This window comes from Rhamphochromis sp. 'chilingali', assembly GCF_963969265.1.
Source record: "Rhamphochromis sp. 'chilingali' genome assembly, chromosome: 2".
Classification (NCBI taxonomy): Eukaryota; Metazoa; Chordata; class Actinopteri; order Cichliformes; family Cichlidae; genus Rhamphochromis; species Rhamphochromis sp. 'chilingali'.
The window spans coordinates 52,650,647-52,666,087 of record NC_137930.1 but is presented as its reverse complement, the minus strand read 5'-3'; the positions used below and the strand labels follow the sequence as shown (position 1 = coordinate 52,666,087).

The window sequence follows — 15,441 nt, the reverse complement described above, 5'->3', positions numbered from 1 at the left end:
GGTCCCAAAAAGCTAAGTCATTACATTTTGGAACACGAGTTGAGATATGGCTAATAATTTTTGGTCAAATTAACCATTATCAGACACTGTTTCAGGAGTCAAATTAATACCCATGAATCAAATCCACTGAACGACTACCCTGAGGTACCCCTGAGCAAGATACCGTCCCTACACACTGCTCCCCGGGCGCCCAAAGGCTGCCGACTGCTTCACAGAGTGAATGGGTTAAATGCAGACAGGGATTTCCCCATGAGGATTAATAAAGTATATGTTATTATTATTATTGACAATGAGAAAAAGGCACCAAAAAGAAGCAAAATGACAGGAAAAGTAACAAAAACTATGTGAAGAAACAACACTGAAACACACAATTATGACAAAAAGACTAAAATGCAAAAATCAAAACAAAAAAACATCTAGCATACAGAGATGTCAGATAATGGAAAACACCTATATGATGTATAGGTGAATGCACAAAATAAATACAAATTTCAACTTCCTCATTGTAGGTGTGTCTGCCCTGTAGGATGAGCAGGGAGGGCTTTTATCCATCTGTACCCAGTGCCTGTATTTTTCATAATCTGTCCCTGGCTGCAACCTGCAGAGGACAACTTACACTTCTTAGCAAAATCCAGACTGAACCATAACAGCTTCCCAGTAGGCTAGCTTACTTTATATAATAGAGCTTGAAGACCCGGATAGACCAAAGAACAATGTCGTTGCTCTTGAGTAATTTTAAATTTGGTCTGTTTTTTCACACGGTAATCGAAACACGTCTACGGTTGTGACACAGGCAACGCCTTCTCCCAGCTTCTCTATCCACAGTGAACGAGTCTGACGCTTGCAGCTGCTCCTTATATAGACATAACATTTAGCAGTAGTACCGCCTGTGTGTGATATTCGACGTTCCTATTGGACGGCTGGACTGTCAATCGACAACGTCCAGGGGACGCTACCGTGCTTGCCCTGTGGTGTACTGCTGTCAACATTAACGGGTGTACCAGCTACATTTAGCCGGATATAATATTCTAACGTGGTAAGACGACGTTTTTTTACAATGTTCCCATCAGTTTGGGATGAGAAACCTCAAAGTTTACAGTTCTGTTTTTAAATATATTAATCCTCTCTTTATGTCGGTTTAAGCGGCCATAACAGGCAGGGTTAGGGGTCTTTTAGGTATCGTCGCCCATCCTTTGAGGTTAGCTTTAAAGCTTTACAGCAACATGACAAAAAAGTGCTTATATGCTGGCTAGCTATCGTTAATTGTTGTTTTATCTTCAGCAAATAAAGAGTAAGGGTTAATGAGTGCATCTGCTGTAGCTAACTCTCAGCCGGCTAAAAACAACCTGTGACCTTTTGCTGGCTCTCTCTAAAAGAGGTCCCTGCTCCACAAACGTGTGATTCATTAGGATGTACATCTCAAGCTGGACACAGATCCTTTTTGCATCTGTGTCAAATCTTTACTTTGCTCTCTACATTGCCTCTTTGTTAATTTCTGTTGAATTTGTGCAGGTGCCTGCAGCAAACTCTCCGGATGTCCAAGTACAAACTGTTTCTGCTGAGACATGGAGAAGGGGCCTGGAATAAAGAGAACCGATTCTGCAGCTGGGTGGACCAGAAGCTGAGTGAGAATGGGGTGAAGGAGGCCCAGGACTGTGGAAGGCTCTTGAAGGAGCAGGGATACAAGTTTGACATCGTGTTCACGTCCATACTTAGCCGCTCGATCCAGACAGCATGGCTGGTGATTGAGGCTATGGGTCAGGAATGGGTCCCTGTTGTCAAGTCCTGGAGGCTTAACGAACGACACTACGGCTCTCTGATTGGACTCAACCGGGCAGAAATGGCTCAGCAACATGGAGAGGAAAAAGTGAAGCTGTGGAGAAGGAGCTATGACATCACTCCACCCCCGATTGATGAATCCCACCCTTACTTCCATGAAATCTACAATGACCGTAGATACACCACATGTGATGTCTCGAAGGAGAAGCTTCCCCGAGCTGAGAGCCTGAAGGAGGTGTTGGACAGGCTGCTGCCATACTGGGACAGCACTGTGGTGCCAGTGATAAGGAAGGGCAAGACTGCCCTCATTTCTGCTCATGGAAACAGCTGCAGGGCCCTGCTGAAACACCTGGAAGGTATGCTACCATAACCTGCCATAAACAATGCTCGCTGAGACTTTGTCTCTGTAGGGTGAATGCATTCCTGCAATACTGTAGTTGAAATCAGCAGCTGCCTCTGAACTCTACAGTCTTCTGCTTCTGGTCATCAGAGTCAATGAATTGGAAAGGACCTATTTCACTTCCAGAATTGGAAAGTGGTCGACCTCTTGTCGAAAGGCCACTGAGTTTGTGTTACATTTGCAGTGACTATGACCTTTTATCAACCTGCTTGTACTGCCCGCTCTGTAACTTGACACATATTGGGTGTTACCGTACCTGTAGATAATTACAGGAAGCAGAGGATACATGCAGGCTGGAGCAGACTAACATTACAGCTTTGCTGAATATGATCTCATTCTCTAGCAGTGATCCAAACTAAAAGACTGCAAACTGTAATTGGTCATGGTTGTGAATTAGGGCTGTGCGATATGACCAAAATCTCATATCCCGATATAAGAATTCTATCGTCCGATAACGATATAAATCACAAAAATGTAACATTTTCTGTAAATTCTGTGAATCTCGGGCAGCTCGTCTTGCGGGAAGTGTTTCCAGCTGTGCGTCATGTAGCTGGTGTCGAGTGTTTTAACCTATGCATGAAACTATACATTTTTAGACATAAGTTGTAACGGCCGCCGTTTTCTTTGTGAGTATTTATTACACGGCGTGCTGCAGGGGAAAGCTTGTTCTAACGTTTGAGTCTAAGGTTTATTTTTTAGCACCTGGCGGCTCTTTTTTACTTCTCATCCGTAAATAATCTGCTCTTTCACGTGATTCAGTTTATTTTGAAAAGTCTCAACAGGATCTTGAGCTTTATTGTGAAAGGTTTATGTGGAACATAAACAAGCGGACACGCTATGGTGTTACCGTCGTTGTTGCTAACCACAACGCATAAAACAGGCGCTTGCCCGTCAGTAGTGTGGTTATATTAAATATAAGAGTAAGAGAGAACTTCAAGAAATTAATATAACCACTACAGTGACCATCAAAACGATGAAAAAATATTACCGTAAACAGTTTATTTTGCAACACCACGAAACAAACGATAGCGTAAAATGAAACGATAGACGTTTTTATATCGTCATCCGATATATATCGTTATATCGAACAGCCCTATTGTGAATGGCTTGTATTGGATGAATATTACTCCTCCTTTCTCCAGGTATATCAGATGAGGACATTGCCAGCGTGACTTTACCTACAGGGATACCTGTGCTGCTCGAGCTGGATGAAAACCTCAAGCCGGTGAAACCTCGACAACTGCTGGGAGACCAGGAAAAGATTCAGGCAGCCATTAAAAAGGTGGAAGACCAGGGAAAAGCCAAAACAACAACTTGAACGCATTGCAATAGTTGTAAGACGTAATATAGTTTCATTCTTGCTGCCTCTGAGCACTTTTTTTTTATTAGCTATGGCAAATGCCAAACTCAACAAACTTGAATAACTCCTTATTTAATAACAGACAACTGCAACAACAGATTGTCATTCTACTGGGACACGGAGAAGTTCAGAGATATGTGTGTGTGTGTGTGTGTGTGTAAATGTTTTAATGTTGTGCTAAATGTTTTTGTGTAAGCACTGAGAAGACATTTGGTCTGTAGCTTGAATGCCACTGTGAATGCCAGCTGGGTAACACTTAAGGGTTTTATTTATGTATTTATTTAGTTATTAGGTTTCTTGCACTGTAACTCTACTTTACAGATTCATAGCAATGCACTGATGTGGCAAAATATTAAAATGCAAAATATATTTCCTCTCTTAAAGGTGTTTTTGTGTGACAGGGTTTCTAACCTGTGCCTTCAGTTTTTATTCGGCACCTGAAACAGGTCTTTTATTGAAAGTGGACCTGTTATGCTTTTCCTTATTTACCTTCAGGTGTGCGCTGTTACATTGATGGATGGAAAAAGCTCAGGCTTCACTTGTTTGAAATCAGTTAAACACTTGGTTTCAAACAGTTTTTTTTTCTCTGGCCTCTCTGTGATGTCATTGAGAAGGGATATTCTTTATACAGCCATCTCAGGCGGACGGCTCTAGCGCTGACTACTTGGTTTAAAGGGAGAAACACTAAAACGTCTTGTTTCATACAGTGGATGAACTGAGGTGTGGCACAAAGGCCAGCTGTGAGATAAACTGGGATTATTTTGAACTGTGAATCATGCAAAGCTACTCGTGTAGAGTCCAAAAATATGAATATGGAGCTGGAAATCAGCAGAACAGGTTCTCTTTAAGAATAAAAGCACTCCATTAAGAAATCTTACCTCAGAAAAATTACAAACCAGCCCATTCATTCCAAGAATTGGGTAATAAAGCCACTCAAATGCTGTGAAATGCTGAAATTGAATGTGGATAAGTTACTGATACCTTTTAATGGCCTACTTAATGCAGCAGAATCTGCTTTAAACAGTACATCAACTCTGACACATAACAGATTGAGTTCAAAACACTTACACTCATGGATATATTGGTATGACAACTAGCTATTTTTATTTCTTAATTACAGTCCTACATGGGCCATTTGATGTTATGTAATGAGAGAAGATGTCACTGTTTGCACATTGTCTTACAGCAGAACTATTTTACCGTTATATGTGGCTCACACTGCTTTAATGTTTTTAATATGTTGTAAAGTGTGTCTTGTGTGTAATTGTTGTCTCTTTTTTTTGTTTTTTTTGTTCTCAGTTTCTTGCGTTTCGCTGCCACTGTAAGGCGTAACCGGTTTGTTAGGTCAACAGGCAAAATGGATACATTTTTAACATTTCTAGGTACTAAAGGGTAGAAACACTGATATATTTATATTTCCTGTAAGCTAGCTTAATGACCTCCCTGCTGTTCTCACCTTGCCATTTGAGAGTTGAATAAAAACTCTCAAGATGAATAAAATGGAATTCTAACTTTCCAAAAACATAAACTTATTTCTGTGTTATGTTTCATTTTCAGCTTTGTTTTTATCTGATTGCTCTTTATTATTGAAGAGAAGGGTGTTCCAGATGTTGCCCTGATATACAGTCAGCTATAAATTATGTGATGGAGCAACTGAACCAAATCGGGAAAATAAACAATAATGCTTGTTTTGGAAGTGCAGACATCCTCGCAATTTGGATTCCGGTCGCCTCGAGCCCGCTGGAATCAATAAACGACTGAGTCTGTTTGGCTACCGCACATGGACTCAGAAGAGTGGTTCTTCATTTCTCAACCCTTTCTGTAATTTGGCCAAACCACTGAGGCTGAGACCGGGAGAAACCCTCTAATTGGATGGAAATGCTCCTAAATGAAATGATCAATGTGATTGTTTTTATTCCAACTTATGTGGCAGGAGCAATACATGTATTTAACTGATATGCTAATGTATGGACCACCGTGTTTATATCTATCCTTTAACAATCAGACAGGCTCATTAAGTACATCTGTCATTTAACCCAATACATCTAGAAGCCAAATACTGCACTTCAGTCAGAAAGCTTTTTACACACAATAATGCAGCACTGCTAAACTGCATAGAAAAGAAAGCGCAAGTTAGAAAATTGAATCTATGTTTAATATTTTTAACCTTTATCAACCAGAGGAATCAGTTGCACTGCAATTTAAAGACATCCCTAAAGTTAACCTGTGTGCATACTCATGTCAACCCTGTGAAACTCAGTGAGTTTGCAGCTTGAGCAGGCGGAGCTGCACATTGCATGCTCTGCTTATAAACCCCTGGTCGCTCTGTGCCTGCTGATTTCCAGCCGCTTTGGTCTGCAGGCCTGGTAAGTTTAATCATAATGTGTGATGTCGCTTCACAAGGTCATTAGCGCAGGCATATAGGGATGTTGTGTTTTGTATTTAGACTGACTTGTGTGGAAAAAACTGTATAATCGGAGTGAAGTACATATTTACAGCTGCTAATGACTGTTGAATTTGCAGTGGTTTCATGTATCATTTGATGTGAGGACAAAAAGACGGGCTGGTTCAGATTTTGAAACACCCCAAAGAAGACTCTTGAAAAGATTTGTTAGGTTATATTTTATATGGATGCCTCACTTTTGTACTTCTTCTGTAGTACTAATTATTACATCTGAGCATGCCATCCTCATTCTAGATTGCTTGAAAAGAGATGAAACTGAAGAAATAGAACATAAATATAAGTGCACGACATTCATTGTTAAAGAAACTAAATGTTTAGATCTCTATGGGAGACTTTCCACACAGAGATATTAGGAGAACTTAATTGTATTCCCTCAATACAAGTTTTTAACATCCTCAAGCAGAGACAAGAGTGGGAAAGAGGTATCATGAAAACTGAAGTTGATGTGAAATATCTTTTTACACTGTGTTTATATTTTTATCTTTAATACTAGAAAGGAAATTTCATTGTTATAAAGAAAATTGATTCTACTGGATCCAAGCTGCATAGAAAAAGAACTCTAACAAGGAGTGACAGAAACAAAACAAGTCTCACAATCCCTTTTCATGAAGTAATTGTGAGCTTAATCATGTACAATTTGCTGGCGGGGACTTCTGCAAATAAGTGGTTTCAGCTGCCCATATTCTTGTTTTTCCTCCCTCCTTTCATGAAGCTTAGATACTTGCATCTTTCTGTGCAACAGAACGACAGAAGTCGAAGCCATAATTCAGTTTTAGTTTTCTGTTGCTCATATATTAAGCGGACGTCTGGCTGTGGACACACTGTTTGGTGTAGTGGACATGCCAAGTCGGCCTCCTATTCCTTAGATGGTATTGCAGATAAAGGCTGGACCACACTCGGTTGCAGCGTGCGAGTTTGTGACCGGAGGCTGATCTAGTCTGGGACTGGAAATGTGTTTGGATTTGAAGAGCATTCTCCCTCACCCATCTTGATTACAGAAATCGGGATGACTTTGTATCCTGAAAGTGAAAACAGCTGTGTATGCACAAAATGTAAAAGATATTGTTAACGCATTGGACTTCCAGTCTTTCATATCCAGTATGCACAAGTACAAGAGAACACATTCTCAGAAAGTAGAGCAATTCAGATATTTATGTTTAATGTTTAGTTGTGTATGACTTTTTCCCCCTTTTTAATTAGTACAGTCCAAACGCTATTGTCTGCATGGTGCCAACTGTGTCTGGATACAGATGGAAATACAAAATGTCTTTTGAGCGTGAACACATGGGAGCTGCTGCAGTTTGAGTTGAAAATCAGCCATTTAAAAAGTTGTGAATCAAGTTTGCCAACTGAGAAAGTGATACGGGAAAAATTCAGCTGCTGGTGTTTTAATGTGAGCACAAACGGGTCTTTGTGCCTCAGCAGTGGAGCGATTTGAAAGAAAAGCACACTGCATGGTCTCTGGTTGTACAGGTGGGGCACTCTAAATGGGAGAGGAAATGGTTTTCCACATGAGCAAATTACAAGAGGTTAAAGGGTGAACATTAGTGGCACTAATGTTAATGAAGTCATTTGTCAGCGATCAGTCTGCCATACAGGAGAAATAGCATTCCCAACACCAAGAGAAGAATGATTTGGAGTTAGGAATCATTTCAAGGGTCCTGCTTTTTCTCATGGTCTTTTTTAATAATCACCCTTCCAGTTTGGGTTTTGCCTCCCAGCACTATTTTTGGAAAGCTTATTCACGGTGATCACAATGGAAATAAGTTATTCCTGGGTTACCACTTTGTTTAGCAGCAGGTATTTTCTTGAGTAAACCACGATCTCTGTCCATGGCAGGGACATTACAACTAACACTGCCTGTGTACTTCCTTAAAAGGAGGCCAAGTACGCCATCTGAGCTGATGGGATGTGGAGCAGGGAGTGCACGTAGCTGCATCTATTTCCATTGAGTGCCCGGCTGAGGATGAAGCGATAACTTGGCTTTGAATTAGGATTATTTATTGAATTGTGTCACCACACATATTTCATTCCAGTCAATGATCACTCCCACTTTGCAATGTTTTATCAGCAATCAAACAACAATTTCCATCAGCTGATTATAAGCTATTATAAACCATTTGTTTAATAAAACCAATCGGTGCTGCAGAGTCAAGAGCCGAAGGGCTCGAATTTACTAAAGGCCCCTGTCGCTTTGCGCAAAGCTGACAAGATAGTTGCAAATCTTCACATCAACAGCCACAAAACAGCACAGACTCCTTTTCGGCTCTTTTTACAAATATTTTAATGAGCAACAGAAAAGGTCACCAGTACAGTATGTTGTTGCTTGTAAACTGTGTGTGATTTGTATCCTGGTGATGGACTTTTTTGAATGTGACCATGTTTGGTCATGTGGAGTAAGCAGCTGTGGCTTCTTGATTGATTGCAAACGCCTCTCTGGCAGCTGTTTATCTACATATAAATGTGTTGAAGTACTTTTTTTTATCCTTCAGTGAGAAACTTGTCTGTCTTTTTTGATTTAGTTTCTGCAGCGCATCCTATATGTGCTGTAGATATTTAGCTGATGCAGTTTTGGGCAGGTATTAAACAGTCATATGATGTCAGTTACCAACCTTACAATTAGCCAGTCAGACAGAATACAAGTCAAAGGAATCGATTAAAGAAATATTCATGTATAGTTATTCTGACCTCGTGACTGTAGGCCCACCTAAAACACAAAGACTGGAAACAATGGGAAACGGCTACTTTACAGTATCTGTCACCCTCAGAGTTAACAATCTCAGCAGTAACTGACATGTAGCTATAAAGTCTGCTGGCATGTTTCTCTAAAATGATCATAATTTAGAAGAGTAGTATGCTGGAAAAGTTTATTTTCCTTTTTTTCTTGCATCCACAGTTATTGCTGGACTCATTGCAATAGAGACAGAGCTGTGCAGTTACTAGTATCCAGCTGTGCGCCTGTCTGTGGTGAACATTTCCTGATTGAAGATGTGAAGTTTTCTCTTACATGCCAAACCAAATGTTAATCACACATTAGGAACAGTGTTAAACAGAACAGAGTCTCTGTCTCAGGCTCTTTTTGATGTCTGACTGATACATTTGGAGACACTCTGTAAAGACACCATCAGTAAGGCAGTAATCACAAAGGCCGACAATATACAAACAGCACATGGTGTTTACACAAAACTGGAGAGCCAAAGGAGAAGCATTTAGCTGATGTAATTACGGGGCTTTTAGTGAAAGGCTTATAAGACTTATTACGAGCTTCGATGGACTACTTGAGGGATTCTCGGGCTAAATCCAAGTTGGCTTTCAGAAACGAAGAAGTCAAACGTGGGCTTACTGTGAATTAACCGCTTTGGATAAGGGACACTGGCATGGGTTACTATTGTGTTTTTCCAGGACTGTTTTTATTACTTAAAATTTTATAGGTACATGTGTTCAGTCACATCTATCTGAATATGCCAGAGACCTGCAGGCTTTCTTTTAATGTACTTAGTACATTAGCACTGACTGAATATTATTGTGATGTAGACTTTATGCCATGTTTGCAAAATGTGCTTCCTCATGATCTGCAGCTGGTTGTTTGGCTTCCTTTAAAGGTGAAGTTTTGCCATTCATTGCTGCTTCAGAAAGCTCTCCAGTTATCAGGTTGAATTCCCACTATTGGTTTGGGTTTTATATATTAGAACTAGTAAGGTAGCAGCATGGCACAGTGCTGCAGGGTAGCAGAAGATTGTGCTGTCATCATTTAAAGCAATAGAGTACCTAATAATGATTTGGGGGGACTTTTTTGTGAAAAAGAAAAAACCCAAATTATTATTGTAATTATTATTATGATTAGCTTAGCTTGAGATGAAGGCTGGGAAAGGTAGGAGCTGTTGTAAGTTGTAAAAAAATCGGTTAGCTACCAACACCTGTAAATGTTTAATAGACATTTCTGTTTAATTTATAGACAAATATACATGGTTTGACGCCGTTGACATTTTGGGATAAATAATAGCAGTGTAGACAGATATGACATGCGCACTGAACAGATGAATAGTGACATATAAATATATAGTTAGTGACGTGTACAGGTGATGAGAAGGGATTTTTTTGTTTAGGTGTAACCAGGCTTGCTTTAGCCTTTACCTCCAGTCTTTATGCTAAGTTAGGCTAAGTACCTGCATATTCTGACTGTCTTTGGTTTCATTGGAGTAAACGCATTCCCTCAGAAGTCACAGTTTTGTTTAGCTGTAAATGTCAGAGTTTGATTTTTTTACATCTGACTTAATGCAAGCCAGTCATATAAGGCTAAATATTCATGAACAGTGTGTTTTTTGTGATTCTTTTGCTGCATGAAAGCAGTGTGCTCAAGTAGCGGGAGAAATATATCTAAATCAAAGTGCCAGTGTGATCAGTGCTTCCACATATTTTTGGGCCTTCAACCAAAATATATATAACAAAATATAGAAAAAGTTATTCCTAGAGGTAATCTGAACTATACAAATCATCTGTCTGTTATGGGGAACTCGGAGAATAATGTCTGTGCTGTTAAGTGCATGTCTCTCAGTGTAGACAAAAGCTGGGAAGAAAGGCAATCACATTAGAAAGTTTAAACATTATAAAGTCTAAAAACTCTCAAGAGATTTGAACCTTTATAAATAGAGATCTTCACTGGCATCAGCGGACCAGTGAGGCAATGTTTGCGTTAGCCCATCCAAACATTCCTGCTTCACCATTCAGACATCTCTGAGTTGTTCAGCTCAGTCAGTCCTTGCGTGATGCTCCATAGAATCCATAATTCAGACCACCTTTTATGATGCTCAGACCTCTTCTCATCCCATGAGGCTGTGAGAGAGTGATGAACAGGTTGTCACTTGTGACCCTGAGAAGGATTAAGTCAGTGAACAAGTGACAAGTGAGTCTAACAGTTAGTTCACACAGAAAAGAAAGTCATCCTCATTCACAATCCTGGCAAATAAGCTTTGGTCATTGTCAGCGTACATCAGCTGATAGCCCAACTCATACCCTGATGTGCATCCAATAGGTGAATCCTAATAAAGGGCACTTCTTTAGACAGGCCACAGTTTCTGAGAATCTCCAGTCTGCTTTGCAACCCACCTTCTCCCCTGCACTCCCTTTCATGCTGCATCTGACCGAATGACTCATTGATCTGACCAAATATCCATCATTTATTTCTTTGTATAGCACATGGTTTGCAAAACACTACAATGTACTGTAGTTGCAAACAAATACAAGGCCTTTTGCTTGATTGCTAATGTGTAGTATACAATATAATCATTGTGCATTGGTGCTGACAGAAAATAGTCCCCAACAAAAACGTGTTTTATGCTGTTTGAAGTACATTTGCTAATAACTGCACTTGCATGTGTTATTAAGAGAACATAATGTTCATTTTAGCTTTTTTTCTCCAATGCTGAATTTTAGCTTGTTCTTCCAGATTTTAGAGAAAGTCCTTGTTTAATTCTGGTCTCTATAGAGCACCGTCGATTATATGTATATATTAAGCAATCTATTAGAAAAGCATAGAATAGAATAGAATAGAATAGAATAGAATAGAATAGAATAGAATTCAACTTTATTGTCATTGCACACGTCACAAGTACATGGCAATGAAATGCAGTTTGCATCCATCCTGAAAGTACATTAGCAATAATATAGATATATTACAGAATATAGATCTATTAGAGATATGATACAATGTACACGGTATGAAGGTATGTTATGAATAAGTATGTACAGGCTATAACTGAAGTGAATGTACAAGCTATATACAGGCTATGAACAGGTTATACGTATGGTTATAAATATGAAAAGCTATAGCAGATTATAGATATACAATTGCAAGTATTAATAAACAGTTGTAAAACTATAATTATTGTATTGTACAGTATGATTGTCTATACAGCATTTACAGTAGTGCAATCAAGATCAATAAGATATGGATAAATTATACAGTAATTATATAAAGTGCCAGTGGTTGTAAGTGGTGGTTCAGTCCAGCATCAAAACGGGGGTGTCAGTTTTTCGGTGCCAATAAATCTCTGTTCAGTTTCCCACAAGGGTAAAGTCTAAAAGAGTGCCATCCTTTTCCTGGGAAACGCAACAGATTTGGGTGTTTCAGGGAAAGGGACGCTTTTGGCTCATTTTGTTTGTAAGTCTAAATGACTGTGTATGGTACCGGTCATAGTACAAACTAAACTGTGACATGCTTATGTCCCATTATGATGCACTGCTTACTGTTGGTGGGCTCCTCTGCAGATCTGAAAATCTTGAAACAAAAATACAGCGATGAGAGTGAAGTGGCCCTCTTTAGTATAACCTTATATGACCAAGAATGAAAGTAAAGCTAGCCGGGTTAAGCTTTCTTTGAACTGCCTTATAATGTATTGTATGATTGTTTCTAAGGCTAGAAAATAGAGTTGTTTGACCTTAAGTTAAAAAGTGTGATGTAATCTCCCAGTGCTGGCTCTTGTTCTGTTTCTATTGTGAAAGACAGGAATGCCTATTTGTCATAGGTTAGAGCTTCCTAAAGATAGTTGCAGTCTTTTTGGCTCAAGACTAAACTGATTTTATTTTCTATTTTCAGTACAGGGTGCATGACTTTCAGCTGCAGTCTCACAAAAAAATTGGTATGATGTTTTCTAAATCAGCACGGCCCAGCGACCGACTAAGTGTTGCTGCTTGCACTACTAGCAGTAGGAGGGCACCTACAGTGGGGCAAAAAAGTATTTAGTCAGAATCAGAATCAGAATCAGAATGGGTTTATTGCCAGATGTTGAGGTTTACAACATTAGGAAATTGCTGCATTAGGAAAGCCACCGATTGTGCAAGTTCCCCCACTTAAAATGATGACAGAGGTCAGTAATTTGCACCAGAGGTACACTTCAACTGTGAGAGACAGAATGTGAAAAAAAAATCCATGAATTCACATGGTAGGATTTGTAAAGAATTTATTCGTAAATCAGGGTGGAAAATAAGTATTTGGTCACCTCAAACAAGGAAAATCTCTGGCTCTCACAGACCTGTAACGTCTTCTGTAAGAAGCTTTTCTGTCCCCCACTCGTTACCTGTATGAATGGCACCTGTTTGAACTCATCATCTGTATAAAAGACACCTGTCCACAGCCTCAAACAGTCAGACTCCAAACTCCGCCATGGCCAAGACCAAAGAGCTTTCGAAGGACACCAGGAAAAGTATTGTAGACCTGCACCAGACTGGGAAGAGTGAATCTACAATAGGCAAGCAGCTTGGTGTGAAAAAATCAACTGTGGGAGCAATCATCAGAAAATGGAAGACATACAAGACCACTGATAATCTCCCTCGATCTGGGGCTCCACGTAAGATCTCATCCCGTGGGGTCAAAATGATCATGAGAACGGTGAGCAAAGATCCCAGAACCACACGGGGGGACCTGGTGAATGACCTGCAGAGAGCTGGGACCAAAGTAACAAAGGTCACCATCAGTAACACACTACAACGGCAGGGAATCAAATCCCGCAGTGCCAGACGTGTTCCGCTGCTGAAGCCAGTGCATGTCCAGGCCCGTCTGAAGTTTGCCAGAGAGCACATGGATGATACAGCAGAGGATTGGGAGAATGTCATGTGGTCAGATGAAACCAAAGTAGAACTTTTTGGTATTAACTCAACTCGTCGTGTTTGGAGGAAGAAGAATACTGAGTTGCATCCCAAGAACACCATACCTACTGTGAAGCATGGGGGTGGAAACATCATGCTATGGGGCTGTTTTTCTGCCAAGGGGACAGGACGACTGATCCGTGTTAAGGACAGAATGAATGGGGCCATGTATCGTAAGATTTTGAGCCAAAACCTCCTTCCATCAGTGAGAACTTTGAAGATGAAACGAGGCTGGGTCTTCCAACATGAGTGTGTTCCAAAACACACCGCCCGGGCAACAAAGGAGTGGCTCCGTAAGACGCATTTGAAAGTCCTGGAGTGGCCTAGCCAGTCTCCAGACCTCAACCCCATAGAAAATCTGTGGCGGGAGTTGAAAGTCCGTGTTGCTCGGCGACAGCCCCAAAACATCACTGCTCTCGAGAAGATCTGCATGGAGGAATGGGCCAAAATACCAGCTACTGTGTGTGCAAACCTGGTAAAGACCTATAGTAAACGTTTGACCTCTGTTATTGCCAACAAAGGTTATGTTACAAAGTATTGAGTTGTATTTTTGTTATTGACCAAATACTTATTTTCCACCCTGATTTACGAATAAATTCTTTACAAATCCTAACTTGTGGATTCATGGATTTTTTTTTCACATTCTGTCTCTCACAGTTGAAGTGTACCTCTGGTGCAAATTACTGACCTCTAGGGATGGGTATCGTTTAGGTTTTATCCGATACCGGTGCCAAATCGGTACTTTTGAAACGGTGCCGGTGCTCAAACGGTGCTCAAACCGGTGCTTAAAGAATGGAGAACACAAAATTGGTCCAAAAACCTCTCATATTCAGCTGGTTTTTTGTAAAAAGATAACAATGTTAGCCTTTTCTGCAGCTATGGGGCATATATGGTATCACTCTTAGCTGGAAGCAGTGCTTAAACAATGGAAAAAATACAAACTTTGTCCAAAAACCTCTCATGTTTAGCTGTTTCCCTCTTTTTCTTTGGTCATTTTAGCCTTTTTGGCCAGGGTGAAGGGAGTATCTGCCATCAAACAAGAAGACAGCTGCATGTAGCTATGATGATGTTTGCTAGTTTACCTTACATGCATTAATGTAATAACGTGGTTAGCCTACTCAACGTAAATTACACACGAACAACATGAAGCTACTCACGCAGAGAAGAACGGCTGCTGCTGCCATCAAATACGGCGCATTTCTCGGCTTTTTAAAAAAAAAACGCTATGCGTTGCCAGGTGTTTCATCGGATTCGAGGTATTACTTCCTTTGACAGTATCACAGTATCAGCTTAAAGCACTTGTTGCAGGCTGCTGAGTTTGCATATTTTGCTGTGAAGTACAGCCAGACTTTTGACCGCTTCGCCTTGGGCATTTTTAATCTGTAGCTCTGCATAAAAGAACGTACGTACCTGGCCCCGCCTACTATCCTCGGAAACGTAAAATGATTGGCTAGAAGTGTATCACAGCTCAGGAAAAAAAAGCACCAAAATAAAGCACCGAAATGTGCGCTGCTTTTCGGTCTGGTTACTACCGTTTATGTCAGAACCCATCCCTACTGACCTCTGTCATCATTTTAGGTGGGGGAACTTGCACAATCGGTAGCTGACTAAATACTTTTTTGCCCCACTGTAGGAGCAATTGGCTAGTTGCACAACTTCATGTTCATCCAAAGAAAGAGCAAACATTTGGAAAACTATAATTTTATTGCATGCTGAACACTGGATTTGAGCAGTCTTATTCCAATAACAAATGTGGGATCAGCAGCAGCCCATTTATAAATATATACTTTGGTT

At 40.2% G+C, this 15,441-nt stretch overlaps 2 protein-coding genes across 2 annotated transcripts in view; both read left to right on the top strand.

Annotated features, from left to right (window-relative positions):
• Positions 1–924: 924 nt before the first annotated feature.
• On the top strand, positions 925–5,052 carry bpgm (2,3-bisphosphoglycerate mutase). The gene is made up of 3 exons (XM_080874564.1): positions 925–1,036; positions 1,513–2,135; positions 3,322–5,052. Exons 2-3 carry the CDS (start codon positions 1,535–1,537, stop codon positions 3,495–3,497), a joined length of 777 nt encoding a protein of 258 aa, XP_080730690.1. The 5' UTR covers positions 925–1,036; positions 1,513–1,534; the 3' UTR covers positions 3,498–5,052.
• An 821-nt stretch (positions 5,053–5,873) lies between these two features.
• Positions 5,874–15,441, top strand: part of LOC308393176 (uncharacterized protein) — a 32,473-nt gene continuing 22,905 nt past the window's right edge. The window contains exon 1 of the mRNA XM_080876714.1: positions 5,874–5,905. The gene's annotated coding sequence lies outside the window, so the exon portion shown is untranslated. The remainder of the gene's footprint in view (positions 5,906–15,441) is intronic.

What these genes read in the sequence shown, in the direction of transcription:
- bpgm (XM_080874564.1), top strand. Translation starts at nt 1,535, where the DNA reads ATGTCCAAGTACAAACTGTTTCTGCTGAGACATGGAGAAGGGGCCTGG. An exon ending in CCTGCTGAAACACCTGGAAG is followed by an intron (nt 2,136 to 3,321) that starts GTATGCTACCAT and finishes TCCTTTCTCCAG; the next exon opens with GTATATCAGATGAGGACATT.